Genomic DNA, 15,497 nt, shown 5'->3' with positions numbered 1-15,497 from the left:
AGATCTATTGGTAGAAAAAGAATATTTCTATTCTCTTATAAAGTTCAGAAAACATGTTTCAGGTTTTTTCTTTCCTACAAGAAGATCTGAATTACTTGCCCTGATCTCTGGCACAGCCTCACTTGCTATTTTAAACATCGTTGTTTTGGTAAGTCAGCAGTAACATACACACTCTATAAATGTCAAACATAAAATGCAGCACGTTCAGCATTCAATAAGCCATAGCAAACAACTCAGCATTCCAGTCATTTGAAATGTCTATAACAGAGCTCAGCTCATTCCCACTTGAAACAAAGAAATTATTATTTTTTTGCGATTCTTATGGCCAACATGGATTAGGAAAGCTCAAGAAAATTTTCTTGCTTCTTTTATTGGAAAGGGCTTTTTTAAGAAAAGATTTATTTATTTATTTGAGAGAGAGAGAGCGGGTATGCATGCCTGCACACATGCAAGTGGGGGGAGGGGCAGAGGGAGAGACTCTCAAGCAGACTCCCCACTGAGCGCAGAGCCCAATGTGGAGCTCGATCCCATAACCCTGAGATCATGACCTGAGCTGAAAGCAAGAGTCAGCTGCTTAACTGACTAAGCCACTCAGGTGCCCCAGAAAGTTCTTTTGATAAATATCATGAAAGAAATCATGTAATATTATGAACACACAAATTATAATTTCCAAGTTTTTCTTAATAGAATATTCAGATATGTACTGGCACTTTGCAAAAATCCCATTTGATTGAATATTTTATGTATGTATGTATGTGTATGTTTGAGAGAGAGCATGCACGAGTGGTGGGGGCAGGGACAGAGGGAGAGAGAGAATCTTAAGCAGGCTTCACACTCAGCACAGAGCCCGAGGCGGGGCTGGATCCCACGACCCTGAGATCATGACCTGAGCCAAAATCAAGAGTCAGATGCTTAACTGACTGAGCCACCCAGGCACCCCTGACTGAGTATTTTAAAATTCACTTTAATCCTCACGCCATTCCTTCAAGGTCTTTGTTACTCTCCATGATACAGGAAAGCAGAGAGGTTGAATGTAAGTTAAGTAGTTTAGAGGAAGTTACAGAGCTGAGTGATGCCACCAACAAAGCCGGGGATAAGTGAACGGAGTCTGCTCTCTATCACTGTATCACTGGGTCAAGTTGTGCAGTTATGTCCTCTGGTTGATTCTGAAAGTAGGAATGGCTCTCATCCATTGCAGGTTGTTTAACCATGGGATAGACAAAATGCATTCATGATCCTTGTCAAGCCAATAAATGATACCTTGGAAGTACCCATATGCACCCTTGGTTCGGTTCAAGGTTTTGATGGAGATGCATGATTCAAAAGCATTTAATGCATGAAGTCACTCCTGGCTCAGGACCGCTGACCACAGCCCACCAGCTGGTTCACTGCGTGCATCAGTGTAGCTTACAGCCAAAGAGCAATGAAAAAGACAAAATCACATCTGTGACCCAGTTTTTCTTTAGTTACTAGTCATTTGTATCATGCACAGAATTGGATGGAACCTAAAGCAGTAGTCCTTGGTTACTTCAATGTTCTCACTTAAAATAAAAGCATCTGCTTTTGATTTACCTCCTGGGAACAAGATGAGGTTGAATGACCCACTCAGAAAATACGAGAAAGCACATAAACCACCCAACATAACAACTGGTAATGTTGTCCTAAATTGAAACAGTAAATACATAAAAGATTCAGATCCAGAAGCCTGGTCCTGCTAGTACTCGGCCAGTGTCGGATGCTTATGTCAGTAATTCATGTAGCACCATAAACATCAGACTTGCTTGATACAGTAGTTACAGTGGGAGGGGCCCCAAAACCAGAACAAACAAGTAGAAAACCCTAGCGGGGCTTTCCTAACTGTATACGTTAAATGTCTGTACTGTTTTTTTAATTGACGCTTTTTTTTTTTTTTTTTTTGGTTTCTGTTCTTAAGTTTCTTACTCTCTCCAAAAGAGTTTCTATAAGCTAAGTCTGTAATGAACTATCACGCTGTCTAGGAAAATGAAGAGGCTAGAGTAATGGGAGACTGGATCATAAATCTGTGTGTGTACAGGACTGATACAGAATTAACAGTCATTTATAGAGAACTTTCAAATAGCATTTTAAATTTGATCCTAATAAATATCTGGTTAAATTGGGGCTATCTCCTCTTCTACTTAGCTGAATCAATATAACGAAAAGAAGACGTGCTTATTAAGTGAACTCGAAGTCCTGGCCTTCACTGAATGGATGGAGAGCAAGGGCCAGGCCTTGACCGAGGGGCCAGCTCGATCCCTTATTAGCTGTGGGGTCTTAGGCACGCTTCTCACAAAACCTTCTCCTTGTTTGTGCCACAGCAGAGAATAAATGAAGTTTGTTCTTTTGTTTTTCTTCGAGAGTGACAAGAAGAGCCACCGGAGGACCCATGACACGGATTCCACCTGATGGAAAGAACTATATGGTACACTTCACGGCTCGCTCACAACAGCGGGTCAGCTAAGCAGCCTGGCTGTCTCCTCTGTTCACATCTAGGTGTTGGCATCAAGCAGCAGCTGTATGGTGGTTTTAACACAATTTAACGTGGTCTGTGAATTATAATCTCTAATATATGTGTGTGCATCCCCAGATATATTAAGGTTTGAGCAGTGGGGCAAAATTATACATGAATCTATTCTTGAGAAATAAACAGTTCGTTGTAACGCGCCCCTGGCGGAGCATGTGTCTGAGTGTGAGGTTCACATCCCACAAAGCCATTATTCACTGACAGAAAACATGACAACACAGAGAAGAAATATAAAAATTACAGCAAATTTACAGATTCCCTTAAAGTAGTATGTTAATGTATTGGGATGAAGAATGACCATATAGATCGTCTTTTTATCCCCTGCCCCCCATTGGAAGCCTGTTAGGGCGTACCCATGTCCTCTTTTTATTTTTTTTTAAAGATTTTATTATTTATTTGACAGAGAGAGAGAGAGCGAGAGCAGGAACACAAGCAGGGGGAGTGGGAGAGGGAGAAGCAGGCTTCTCGCGGAGCAGGGAGCCCGACGCGGGGCTCAATCCCAGGACTCTGGGATCAGGACCTGAGCCGAAGGCAGACGCTTAACGACTGAGCCACCCAGGCGCCCCCCCATGTCCTCTTTTTAGAAGTTGCTACCTCATCTTACATATGCCCACGCCTGGAGCCCTCACAAGGTGAAACAGTTGCACACTCCACCCAGGAATGACCCTGCGTTGTTTGGAAGAAAAGTCCAAAGCAAGGTCACGCTTCAAACCCTGAGATTCCATTTCATCCCAGGGGAATCCAGCGTAAAGCCATTAGGTTTCTCCTTTAGCATACCAATCAGCAGGGGCAAACGAGGGCCAGTCTGCTATGAAGGAGACATCAGAGACATTGGTGTCCCTGCAATTCTAATAGAGCTCAGAAGTCTGGGCTTGATATCATCATTTGAAGGGTTGTGCATAGAATGGCAACACTTAAGAAATATCCTTTGGTGGTGATGAAAATATATGGCACTCCAAAATAGGCTGTTTTGTGGAAAAACAATCTGCCACATTCCAAATTCTGAATATAGCCAGCACGGGAATGAAACTGTGTGGATTAACTACGGCAATAAGAGAGAGCTCATTTCGCCCTGCCCCGACTGTCTGTCTGGCCAGTGCTAACCATCCTTTACAACACAGCTCAGCAGTCACCTTGGTGCTGCTGAATTGTTTTATGTATTGAATTGTTTTATGTCTGTTTACACCTCTTGTCTCCCCAGAAGAGTAAACCAAATCAGCAAAGGTATCTCCTTTTTTGCTGGATCTCTCCAGCTAGCTCAGGGCCTGACAGGTAGATGGTGCTGAGTCAATGCTTATGCAATCAATGAGGACACGTACACAGGTGGGCTGCAAGCAATATAGGTGGGTCCATGCAAGGAGGACCCAGATGAAAACAGGTGAAAGAGCAAGAGGTAATTCAACGAGTTAGCCAAGGGTGTTCGGGCCGAGTTCGAGAAAATGCTAGGATATGCTTCAGTTTATACAGAAGCTCGCCTTGAAGAAGAAATCATTTGTTTTCCTGCAAAATAATTTACAACACTTACTGAAGAAGAAAACAGGTTTGCCAAGAATCTCCATTGTTCTAACACAGAAGTTGCCAATACCACTGAAAATTCCCATAGTCCACGGCATTGGGCCTAAGAATAATGGGCCAACAGTAATCACTACAAAAGGTCAGTGTAAAAATAAGCTAGCCACGGAGAGCCATGTGGGATGTGCTCACATTTTACAAAAAATGAAGAAAGCAATACAAAAATGTTCCCCTTGGGACTGTGACTTAATATGACAGGCCTGTTAGCCAAACTGATACTACTCTTAGGGGGCAGATCATGTTTCTCTGAAACGAATTGGTTGAAAGCAAGTCTCTCTTCTAAAGTCTCAAGTTCTACACATATGATTAACTCCTTGGAGGCATCTTTGAAGTGCAAATGTGTCATCACACATATAACAGTATATCATCATCTCTGCTTACGATAAACACACATCTACCCTCTCAGAAATGAACCTGAGACTTCGCTTTCAGAGCCCCTGTCATTCAGTATGCCACGTCACTTTTCAGTATACAGACTGGCTCCATGCCTCTCCCTTCAGTCTGGTTAAATCTACATAGCTTGGTAGCTTAGGGACCCAGCAACTAAATGGATAGCTTTGTATTTTTGAAAAGTGACTGACCTTTAATGAATTAAATGAGAGGGAGAGTGGAAGTCAGGAATGACCAAGGCTGGAGGACATAGTTCTAGCTTCCTGATCTTCCTACTGTCCAAGGGAAGAGAAGATGGCTGCCAAGATACTGAGAGAGGCAGGAGAGGAAACCAATACCTCCCCTCTTCACACTTGCTTAGGGCCTCCTGCCCCCCTTCTGGTTATAAGGACCTTCCCTTGGCCCTACGGACCGTACATGTGTCTCCTGGATTCTGTAACTAGCATCAGAAGATCAAAGCTTCCCAGTCTGTCCTCTGGAGACAGAATATCGTATTTGCAGGAGGGAATTCAAGCATGCCAAAGCCATTTCTGTATAACTGACTATCCCCCAAGGGGAAAAAAAAACTTGGTCATGGGAGCTATATACAATTAAGGGGAGAACTGCCTGGGATTGTAGGCATTTAAAAGATGAGCCCATCTGAACTGGTATTAAAGAAAGTGTAGTGGGCGCCTGGGCGGCTCAGTTGGTTAAGCGACTGCCTTCGGCTCAGGTCATGATCCTGGAGTCCCGGGATCGAGTCCCGCATCGGGCTCCCTGCTCAGCAGGGAGTCTGCTTCTCCCTCTGACCTTCCTCCTTCTCATGCTCTCTGTCTCTCATTCTCTCTCTCTCAAATAAATAAATAAAATCTTAAAAAAAAAAAAAAATTAAAAAAAAAAGAAAGTGTAGTTTGGTGGAAGTCAGGCAGACTTGCTTCCAGGACTCTGATCTTGGTAAAGTTGTTCAAAATCACTGGGCCTTAGTTTTCCTGATGACAGGGTTGGGCCTGATGCAGAGTACCTGAGAGGCCCAGGGAGTGGCCGGGGCTCCATCGTCTTCCCCGGCCACCAAAGCAGTTCAACTCTTTAATATGTTGAAATTCAGATGAACAAAAACAAAAACTACAAAGAGCAAGATAATTTTTTTATTCTTATGTTAATCCCCATAAAAGAGCAAGATAATTTTAAAGGTCCCTGATAACTCCATCATTCTTTTTTTTTTTAATGTTTTATTTATTTATTTGAGAGAGAATGAGAGAGCAAGCACATGAAGCGGGGGGGAGGGTCAGAGGGAGAAGCAGACTCCCCGCTGAGCAGGGAGCCCAATGAGGGACTCGATCCTGGAACTCCAGGATCATGACCTGAGTCAAAGGCAGTCGTTTAACCAACTGAGCCACCCAGGCACCCTAATTCCATCATTCTTAGGACTCTCCCCGCCCCCAAATACTTAAGAGTTACTATCTTAATAACATACCTACAATAAGACTAGGTAAAAAATTAAAAGTCCCTATAATCTCTGGTCCCCTCCCCTTATCTCCCTTTTTTAAAACCTAGGGATGTGCTGGCTAAAATATTTCCCCCAAATTCCTGCACAACCTCAGGGGGCACCATTCATAGCAAAGACAATGTCAGTGTGCTCCCCGGAGTGTGGCACTCAGTGGCCCTGACGAAGATGCTTTTAGAGTGGAGGGGGCCTGTGTTTGAATCTCATCTCTGCTACTTACTAGCTATACGACCCCTGGCAAACTATCTAATGATCTCTCCAATCCCATTTCCTTGTCTGTAAAATGGAGATAATAAATTACATTTCCAAAGGCTGTGGTAAAGGCTAAATGAAACAACATATGTAAAGAATCTGGTGTTGGGGAAGCATACCAACACCGATATTAGTTCTTTAAAAATCACAAAAATCTATGACATTTCACAGTTCAGAGAATATCCGTGTCCAGGATGTGTGCCCCATACTCTGAGGACAGACCAAAAGATACTGCGAAATGTGAAACAGCTCTCATCTCCTGAAGGTGGGGTAGGTACCTCCAAGGATGAAGGGGTCAGAATGTTGTGACCAAGCACTACACAATTTTAAGACTGAATTGTGGTAAGCGGCAGAAAGGAAGACTGATTGGCACGCTAATGAACCAGGGTGTGTTGGTACAACTGTTATCAAGGATAAGCAACTGTTTAAATAAGATAGGCTGTGCTCATTAAGGACATATGTGCTGCCAACAAATTACAATGTGCTTAGTTCAAACTTTTTTGCCTTTCGTAGGAATCTGAGGCCAGTCAATATTTAATTGTGCTAAGTCTTTTAGTTGACTCTTAAATTAAGAAGTGATTCATCTACTCAACTTAGGCATTAGAGATTCTCAAAATATTAAAACTGAAGTGGATTCCAGGTCTCTAAGCCAACCTCCACATGTCACACCAGTGAAAAACGAGGTCTAAGGAAGACGAGAGACATGGGTGCAGTCACAAAAGGTAGGGCCAATGCTGGTACTTGGTCTCATCAACTCATTCTCTTTCTTACTATAGGAAATCAGTCTTTAGCTTTGTCCAATATACATACTAACGAGTTAACATTGGATATATGGATTCCTTTCTCAACGCTGCATAATTTACGTGGGGCACTGGAAAACCTCTGAAGGGCTGGGTCAATGACTGAAAGAAGCAGCTGGGTGGGGCTGTGTGGGAAGGTCTGAGGACATTCAAGAAGGTAAAGAAGAGCACAGAGTAAGGCTGTTAGGGACCCGCCAGTCTGGAAAATGGGTAGTGAAACTGGAGTCTACTAAGGAACCAAATACAGAATGATTCTCCATATCCAGGATGTAGCACAGTGACCAGCACATAGTAAGGTACTTAGTACTTATTTGTTGCATAATCGGATGATGAACCAGGACTGAATGAATGAACGCATGAAAGGAAGTGAGTTTCAGAGGAAAAAGAGAAGAGGGACTGCCCAGTGAGATGAGGGAAGAGTTACCAAAGCTCTCCTCAACCTTAGCAGGAAGGACAAGACTCATTTCTCCTGGAAGGATAAGACTCGTTTCTCTGGCAAGGACAGTGGAGGGAGTGAGGCTGGGGTCCTCCTGCTTCTGCCTCACATTCTCCTTCTGAGGAAACGTGCCAATTCCCATGGCCCTGCTTCTGCTTCTGGCCACTCTGCTCTCAGGATGGAACACGCAGAAGTAGAATGCATGAGGGGAGTCCCTCTCCAAGGGCAACAGAAATTTCAAACCCATAATGTCACCTTATTTTCAGAGGAGACTCTGCTTACTTGCTTTCCGCGTATGCTATGGACCATACAGACACCGATGGAAAAACATTTCCTAGGAGGACCCTGAGATCAAGAAACAAATCTGATTCTAGGATAGCAGAGACAAGCCTCACCTAATGAAGAATGAGGGAAAGCTGGGATTTCCGGGCCCATTTTGCAGTCACTGAAACACTCTGTCGTCTGTGGTCCTGAGCCTGGTGCGCCCTGAACTGCCAGGTCTGTTTCAGCTGGGCTTCGCACGTGGGACCCGTGTGAAGAGTGCCAGGGGCACAGACAGGATGGCAAGCAGTAGCTCATTCTATTTTCTAAATGGTAGGAGGCCAGTATTAGATGATCTCTTTCCTTTCAACATCTACATCTAATAGTTTTTGCTTTTGTGCGCAGTATGGGGCCACATGGAAGACAATATGCACTACTCATCAACATTTTTCGAGGACTAAATGGAGAAGCTGTAATAAAATACTGCATCGACGCCTAAAGAAGACCTTTCTAGGTTCTTAGGATGCAAGCAACTTACTGTTCAAGAGGAACATCAACATGTCAGCGGATAACAACAAAGCGCTGGCCAGAATCTTCTCTAATGACATCTAGCAGACTAATGGCAAAACGACGCCGTGTACGTCAGGGGCTAGGGTGGAATAATGGGTTCCGTGCCATGTCCATACGAAAGATACGTACAGCTCAAGAAGATGTAATGTCTATAATGTGACCTTCATTTGACATTTGATTAAAACTAAGTTGGTGCACAATTTTTTTTTTTTTTTGCAAAACCAGGAGAATAGGTCAGTGAAAAGAGCAATGACAGAAACGCTCTTCCTCAACTCACAGAGTGACTGGCAAGGCTTCTTAAAAATATTTTTAGCTCAGTTTCAATTCCCTAAAAAGAAATGCCACCTAAAAGAAATGTGTTAGGCACCCTCTAAATGTTTCTCATTAAGTTGCCAACACTGGTACTCACCCCTTCAGGCTGGCTTAGAGCACTCGGCCTCACTCTGCTCTGTATGCCATCCGAGGAATAAACCTAAGACTAGCTGCTATTTGAAAGAAAGGGACTACATCTGTAAGAATTTGTATGTTAATATTTGTAAAATATTGTGAGAAATAATAGGAAAAAGCAGCCTAGAAAACAGTGCTCTGCAATGAAATTACAGAAATGGTAGTAAAGAAACCAAACTGAGAGTTTTTCCTAATAAAGGGGCAGGTTAGTTCTCATAGTATAAACAGTCTTAGCTAAGTGGCTAATTCTTCTAAAAAGACCAGCTTTTGGTTAAGAGAGAAAACATACCACCGTGTCTGGATTTAGCACGCAAAGAACTCCCTAGAATGGTTCTCATGCTGTCTAACTCTGAGCATCCTGATTCTTTTTTTGTCTTTAGCTGCCGAACACCTAACTTTTTATGTAAAAGTGAGTCTAAGGAGACAGGATGAGCAAAGCCCTACAAATGCCCACTCACCTCCCATGATTTTGGACTGGCAGTTAATAAACTCCGGCTTCCTGTCCGTGAGGTACCTCTGGCAGGTGTGGTGGAGGATCTGGAAGAAGGTGCATTTTTCTGAGGCTGTGCTGGCTACCCACTGGTCAAATGCGTTTTCAAACAACAAATCAAACTCTGCAGAATCCTGGAAAAAACAGTGAAATAACTACTGATCTCAATCTATAAAAACTGCTGCTTTCAGCTTACTCCTGACAAAAGACTCATAAAGGCAAAAACACCTTTCAAAACTTTGGTCTTAATCACAAGGCTCATCTTTATTAGCACCTAGATGCATGGAAAGAGAGTCCACCTTTCTCTGTTTATCAAGCAACCCCCCCAGATCTGAAGAGTATTTATAGATGTCCCTAGGAGGCTAGTATCACTAAAGCCCTTCCAGCATACCACACATGGATCTGGCAGAATTTAGGCTACATGCTGCCTTCCCAATGACCTGGAAAAGGATTCCTTCAGGTTCTTAGCTCTATTAATTAATCTTGCTCCTAACCTTTGGTAAGGAAAAGATTCTCCCTTATTATTTTAGCATATAGTTACAATTTACATTTGATTTTTCCCCATTATTGAGGTTTTGCATAGCGAGTATGTGTGAGCAAAAGGGAAAGTACTTAAATAAATAATTCTACCTTAAAATGTTTCTCATGTATAAATCCAAATACATAATTTGTAAGGTGTCATCTGTTTGTTTGTTTGTTTTGGAAAAAAAACCTGATCACTGGTGGTATTTGGAGATAAATGAAGCTTTGATGAACATAGTTTTTCATATTAATAACCATGGACATGATATCTGAACTCTGCCCTTTGCACTTGGCTGATACACATACAGGAGCCAGCATTTCTTCACTATGCATCCCCTTACATTTCTGCATCAAACATGATGAAAAGACTTGTAGTTCCCCATAAGGACACAGAAATCCAAAAGTCTTAGCCACATCACTGAAATAGAGAAATAGTTTGTTAGAGATGACTCAGATAACCACCAGCACTGCCAAGGTCAGTGAGAGAGTCATTGTGTGAAGAGAACACCTTCGCTCAACACTGGGCATTCACTCACCCGATTAGGATCGATGCCATTAACCTGGCGAAGTTGCTCAAGCATCCACTGTGATCTCCGCACGAACGACGTGGAGCCTTCAAACTGTTTGACCTTCGTGATGGATGCTTGTGTGGGTTTCTTGTTTGTTACTGCCAAGAAAAGACCACTCAGATTAGCGGGCGTGAAGGTTGGTTTGTTTTCTCATTACACCTACGTGTGTATACACACACATACACACACACAGAATATGAATATGTGTGTCTTTGATGAGGGGTGAACTCAAAAGAAATAGTTATACTCTCCACTCTCAAGTAATTACAACATAATTATAATTGTGAAGGCTGCTTCATTTATGTCTTCATTCAAACTAAACACAACTCAACCGAGGGACACCAAGCACTTTTAACGGAGGCTACAAGTGCACGATGACCAACTGCAGGGAAAGCAGCATGCGGGGTTGGCAGGCATCAGGGTAGAGTTCACTGGGAAAAGCTGAATTGTAGAGGAAGTGGAGGTTACTGGCTCCCCTAGGGAACTGCAATGCATATTTCCAATGTGATATTCCAGTGTAAATAAATCAGGCTTCACCTGATAGAGTAAGATAGAGTAATGCTTCACTTTAAAAAAATATTTGGGGGTGCCTGGGTGGCTCAGTCGTTAAGCATCTGCCTTCGGCTCAGGCCATGATCCCGGGGTCCTGGTATCGAGCCCCACGTTCGGCTCCCTGCTCCGCGGGAAGCCCGCTTCTCCCTCTTCTACTCCCCTTGCTTGTGTTCCCTCTCTCGCTGTGTCTCCCTCTCTTTCAAATAAATAAGTGAAATCTTTAAAATAAATAAATAATGAAAAAAATATTGTTCAGTTTGAATCTAGTTTGCATCTGTTTCTGACTGTGTTTGGCATTCATGCACCACCCCCCTCCCAAATTCCTGAGGTCACCACACCTGCAGGACCAAGACAGCTGCTTCTTCCAGCCTTAGTCAGTTCTTCCTTTGCCCTTTCCATGCTGAGGGTGGACAGTGTCACCTCGCAGACAAAGGCCAAGCACCAGCCACTAGGAGAGAGTCACTCTGGATATTTCCACATCTGCTTACTTCGTGACTTAGAGCCTCCAGGGTGGCGTGGTCATTAAGGGTTTTAAAAGGGCTTTCCTAAAAGCTCCTCCTAGGCCTGGCTGTAGGAGTTTGTAAAATTTAACAGAAATGATGCTATTAAGGGAACCGGAAAACGTGGAAAGTACTACTTATAATGAATGTAATCCCGATAAGCCTGTGCATCGAGGGCACATTCTTTCTTTGTTTCCAATAACCCTGCAGGTCCTACATTTCCAGATAACTATGCAGATGTTCAACAGATGGCAAAAAGAATCCTTGAGGGATGAAGGACAGAAAGCACCTACTCCAGTCACGGGTGCTGGTAAGAAGACTCTCCTTCATGCATAGGAGAGTTTAGGGCAATTTCAGTATCCGGGGTCATTAAAGCAGGAACACAGGGACCAAGAGGCGAATGAGATGTGGGCACCCTGCCCTTACGTCTAGTGAGAGCCCTAGGCTTCCAAGATTAAAGACCTCTTTTTATGACACTCTCCCCTTTGCTCCAAACCAGAATTTAGCAAACATTTAAAAAATAATTTCAAATAATGCTTAGGTTTATTACTCATTATGTCAGTTAGATTTGGCTAAAAGCTTCTGAACATTTCATACCAATTACATTTACTTTCACGGTTAAAAAGTCACCATCCCCTTAACACTCTCGATCAGTGGAATTTTATAGTCTTCTATTCACAAACAGCCTGTCTGGCTTATGGCTCTGTGTGTAAGTCCATTCCCCGAACTAAATTCAGGCAACAGTATCAGTCTAGCCATTTAACTTAATGCATTTATTTCATGTGTCTCCTATGAGATCTAACAGGTTTTTCTGCCAGCCATGCCCTGCTCTTCTGTTTTCATGGTAGAGGAAACAACATACCTGGAATACAGGCAAGTCCTAAAATGTGCTGAAAAGATTAAAGAATACTTTTCAATAACAGGAAAACATGGGTTCCTGTATTAGACACACACCCCTAAACACACAAAGAGGATTTCCTCCTTTGTTTATGTAAATTACACGACATTTAGGCATCCTGGGAAACATGAAGGTTTTCCTTCTAGCTTTAAAGTCGTTATGAACTCCTATTTTTACTTCTGGTCCACTTATTTCCAAGTGGTTCACAGCATTATAAAAACTCAAAACACAATGCAGGATCACTGTAATTACTGGCATGTTTAGGATTGACATTTTAGAAAAGCAAGTTCCACTGGAAGCCTGTCACTGAAATGAGAAGGGCAGGAACCCTACCCACATGACAAATGCCCCACAGAACTACTAACCGAGATGGCGCTGCAGAGCGGTCATTTTTCCTGAGGCACTTAAGCTCGAGCCCTGCCTGCCTCGTGCTCTCTACTCGCTTATTCTTTGCCCAGTTCTTGGAATCTCGGTAGTTTTCCTGGGCACTGAGCCCGGTTTGGTTTAATTTTTGTTTATTGTTATTATCTCCAACATCCCAGTTTCTATTTTGAAGCAGGTGCCCTAAAATTATATTATTATATACACATTATATAGAGTTAAATAAAGACTTTCCACTTCTGAAATCAAAACAACTGCACAAACACACCATTGCCAGACTTTCTGAGTTCCGTGCTTGAAGGAGCCATGTTTAATCCCCTTTGTTGTCTTGGTGCTTTTGGGGTCCAAAGCTGATAAAAAACATGTCAGTCAAATTCTGGACGTCCGGTGAAAAACAGGAATCTTTCTTCTTCCAAAGGCAAATTGACTGATAGCATACCCTGGGTCAGTAATATTGGAGTGCTCTAATACTACTGAGTATTAGTACTCTAATACTACTGAGTAGTAGTACTCAGGGTAGAAGGGGGTTGCTATTTCCCAGGAGCAAAAGATGGCGGGAGCCTGGTGGACAAAAGGGAGAATGGAATGAGATGAAAACGGGGAGGTACTCGAGGCCCAGATCATGTAGGGCCTTGGGTTTTATTCTAAGCATTTTGGGATGCCATTGAGGAGTTTTTAAAAGATGGTTCAGTCTTCTATACTTAAGTTTGAATGGTGGTCTGCTCAGAGAATCCTCAATACAATAGACTCTGTAGTCACTATTTTGAGTAACTTTAAAGGCCAGATAACCAGGGCATTTCTGTCATGCCTTTAACATTCATGAGGACAAGGGAAATATACAGGCATTTAAAGGGGCAGGGTAAGCATTGTACTCCCAGGTTAAGACCACCCAGAACCAGCCTGGTTCCCTGGCTCTCCACTCCAACCGCGCACCAGAATCATCTGGGAGTTTTTACCACAAATACACCAAACCACATGAGTCAGAATCTCTGGAGGTGTGGCCTGGCATCCACATTTTCAGTTTCCCTAGGTGATTCTAGAGCACAGTGACTGCTGAAACCACTGCGAGTGTATTAACTTATTTCACAAATATTTACGGGACATTTATTAGATGGGAGACACAAAAGTCTGTTTTGTGGGCAATTCAAAGATTGAATAAGATATGGTTCTAAGTCAAGAACCTGAGCGGTGGGGGGTGGGGCTATTAAGAATGATGGAGAACAGTGCTCATGCATAACGGGAGTCATCTGAGGTGTTGGGGAGGGAGGGGGCTTTGAGGACCAAAGCAGAGTTGGGGAAAGTCAGGCAGACTTCTTAAAGCAGCCACATTCCAGCTAACAGACCATGAGCCCTCACCCAGGCTTCTGTGATTTCTCCCACACTGGTTTCTCTGAGCAGACTGGCCATTCAAACTTAAGTATGGAAGACTGAACCATCTTTTAAAAACTCCTCAATGGCATTCCAAAATGCTTAGAATAAAACCCAAGGCCCTTACCATGACCTGCAAAGCCCTACATGATCTGGGCCTCGAGTACCTCCCCGTTCTCATCTCATTCCATTCTCCCTTTTGTCTACCAGGCTCCACCTTTTGCTCCTGGAAATAGCAACCCCCTTCTACCCTTTGCAAATGCTGTTCTCTTTATAGAAATACTCCTCCCGGGCGCCTGGGTGGCTCAGTCATTAAGCGTCTGCCTTCAGCTCAGGTCATGGTCCCAGGGTCCTGGGATCGAGCCCCGCATCGGGCTCCCTGCTCCGCGGGAAGCCTGCTTCTCCCTCTCCCGCTCCCCCTGCTTGTGTTCCCTCTCTCGCTGTGTCTCTGTCAAATAAATAAAATCTTTAAAAAAAAAAAAAATACTCCTTCCTTTGTTTTTTTTTATGGTTGTCTCGTTTGTCATTCAGATTTCAGCTTACATGTCAAACTCCATAAAAAAAAGTGTGTGATCATTTATCTGCAGAGATTTCCCTCATCATGTTATTTCTTTCACTGAACTCTGTTCCTTGCAAAATTCTGTTCTTTTGTTCATTTCAAACCTGGATAAAATACTTGAAATTTGCTTCTCTGGAATATTCGTGAAGAATAAAACCAGATTGCTATCGTGTCTGTGGAGTCCTAAAAGATGTAAGAGGTAGAGATATCCCCACACGGATCTTGTAAGCTTTTGCCTACCAGTTTGTGAGGTAGGATCCTAGAAATTGACATACTAACAAGTGACATTTTCCCCAGTAATTAAGGTTTTTTTTTTTAAAAGATTTTATTTATTTATCTATTTTAGAGAAAGAGCGAGAACGCACGCAAGCGTGGGAGTGGGGGGAGGGGGAGAGGGACAGAGAGAATTCCATGCAGACTCCCTGCTGAGTGCAGAGCCCAGACATGGGGCTCCATCTAATGACCCCAAGATCATGACTTGAGCTGAAATCAAGAGTCCGATGCTTAACTGACCCAGCCTCTCAGGCGCCCCCAGCAATTAAAGTTTTAAAAAAATCTTTTAAAAATACAGTTTCTGGGGCGCCTGGGTGGCTCAGTTGGTTAAGCAACTGCCTTCGGCTCAGGTCATGATCCTGGAGTCCCGGGATCGAGTCCCGCATCGGGCTCCCTGCTTGGCAGGGAGTCTGCTTCTCCCTCTGGCCCTCCTCCCTCTCATGCTCTCTGTCTCTCATTCTCTCTCTCTCTCTCTCAAATAAATAAATAATAATAAAAAAAATAAAATTAAAAAAAAAATACAGTTTCTGGTTTTTTCTTTTGTACTTGACCACAGGTCTGTGACAGAGGCAGCGTTACTGCTGTCATCACTATATTTACAGACAAGGAAACTGAGGCATGGAAAGCGCTAA

At 43.2% G+C, this 15,497-nt stretch overlaps 1 protein-coding gene across 7 annotated transcripts in view; it reads right to left on the bottom strand.

Annotated features, from left to right (window-relative positions):
• Positions 1 to 15,497, bottom strand: part of STXBP6 (syntaxin binding protein 6) — a 244,853-nt gene that overhangs the window by 42,144 nt on the left and 187,212 nt on the right. For 6 of the 7 annotated variants that reach the window (XM_034994192.1, XM_034994188.1, XM_034994189.1 and 3 more), the window contains 2 exons: positions 10,302 to 10,432; positions 9,212 to 9,377 (listed from right to left, as the gene is read on the bottom strand). In XM_034994192.1, coding sequence (XP_034850083.1) covers positions 9,212 to 9,377; positions 10,302 to 10,432 — 297 coding nt within the window. Of the gene's footprint in view, positions 1 to 9,211; positions 9,378 to 10,301; positions 10,433 to 12,933; positions 13,141 to 15,497 lie in introns of those variants that run through there. The other variant, XM_034994191.1, reaches the window with a different exon arrangement.

Source organism: Mirounga leonina, unplaced genomic scaffold, assembly GCF_011800145.1.
Source record: "Mirounga leonina isolate KUSES-001 unplaced genomic scaffold, KU_Mleo_1.0 Mir_91, whole genome shotgun sequence".
Lineage (NCBI taxonomy): Eukaryota > Metazoa > Chordata > Mammalia > Carnivora > Phocidae > Mirounga > Mirounga leonina.
Note: the sequence above shows the minus strand (reverse complement) of the source record. Positions and strands in the feature narration are given on the sequence as shown.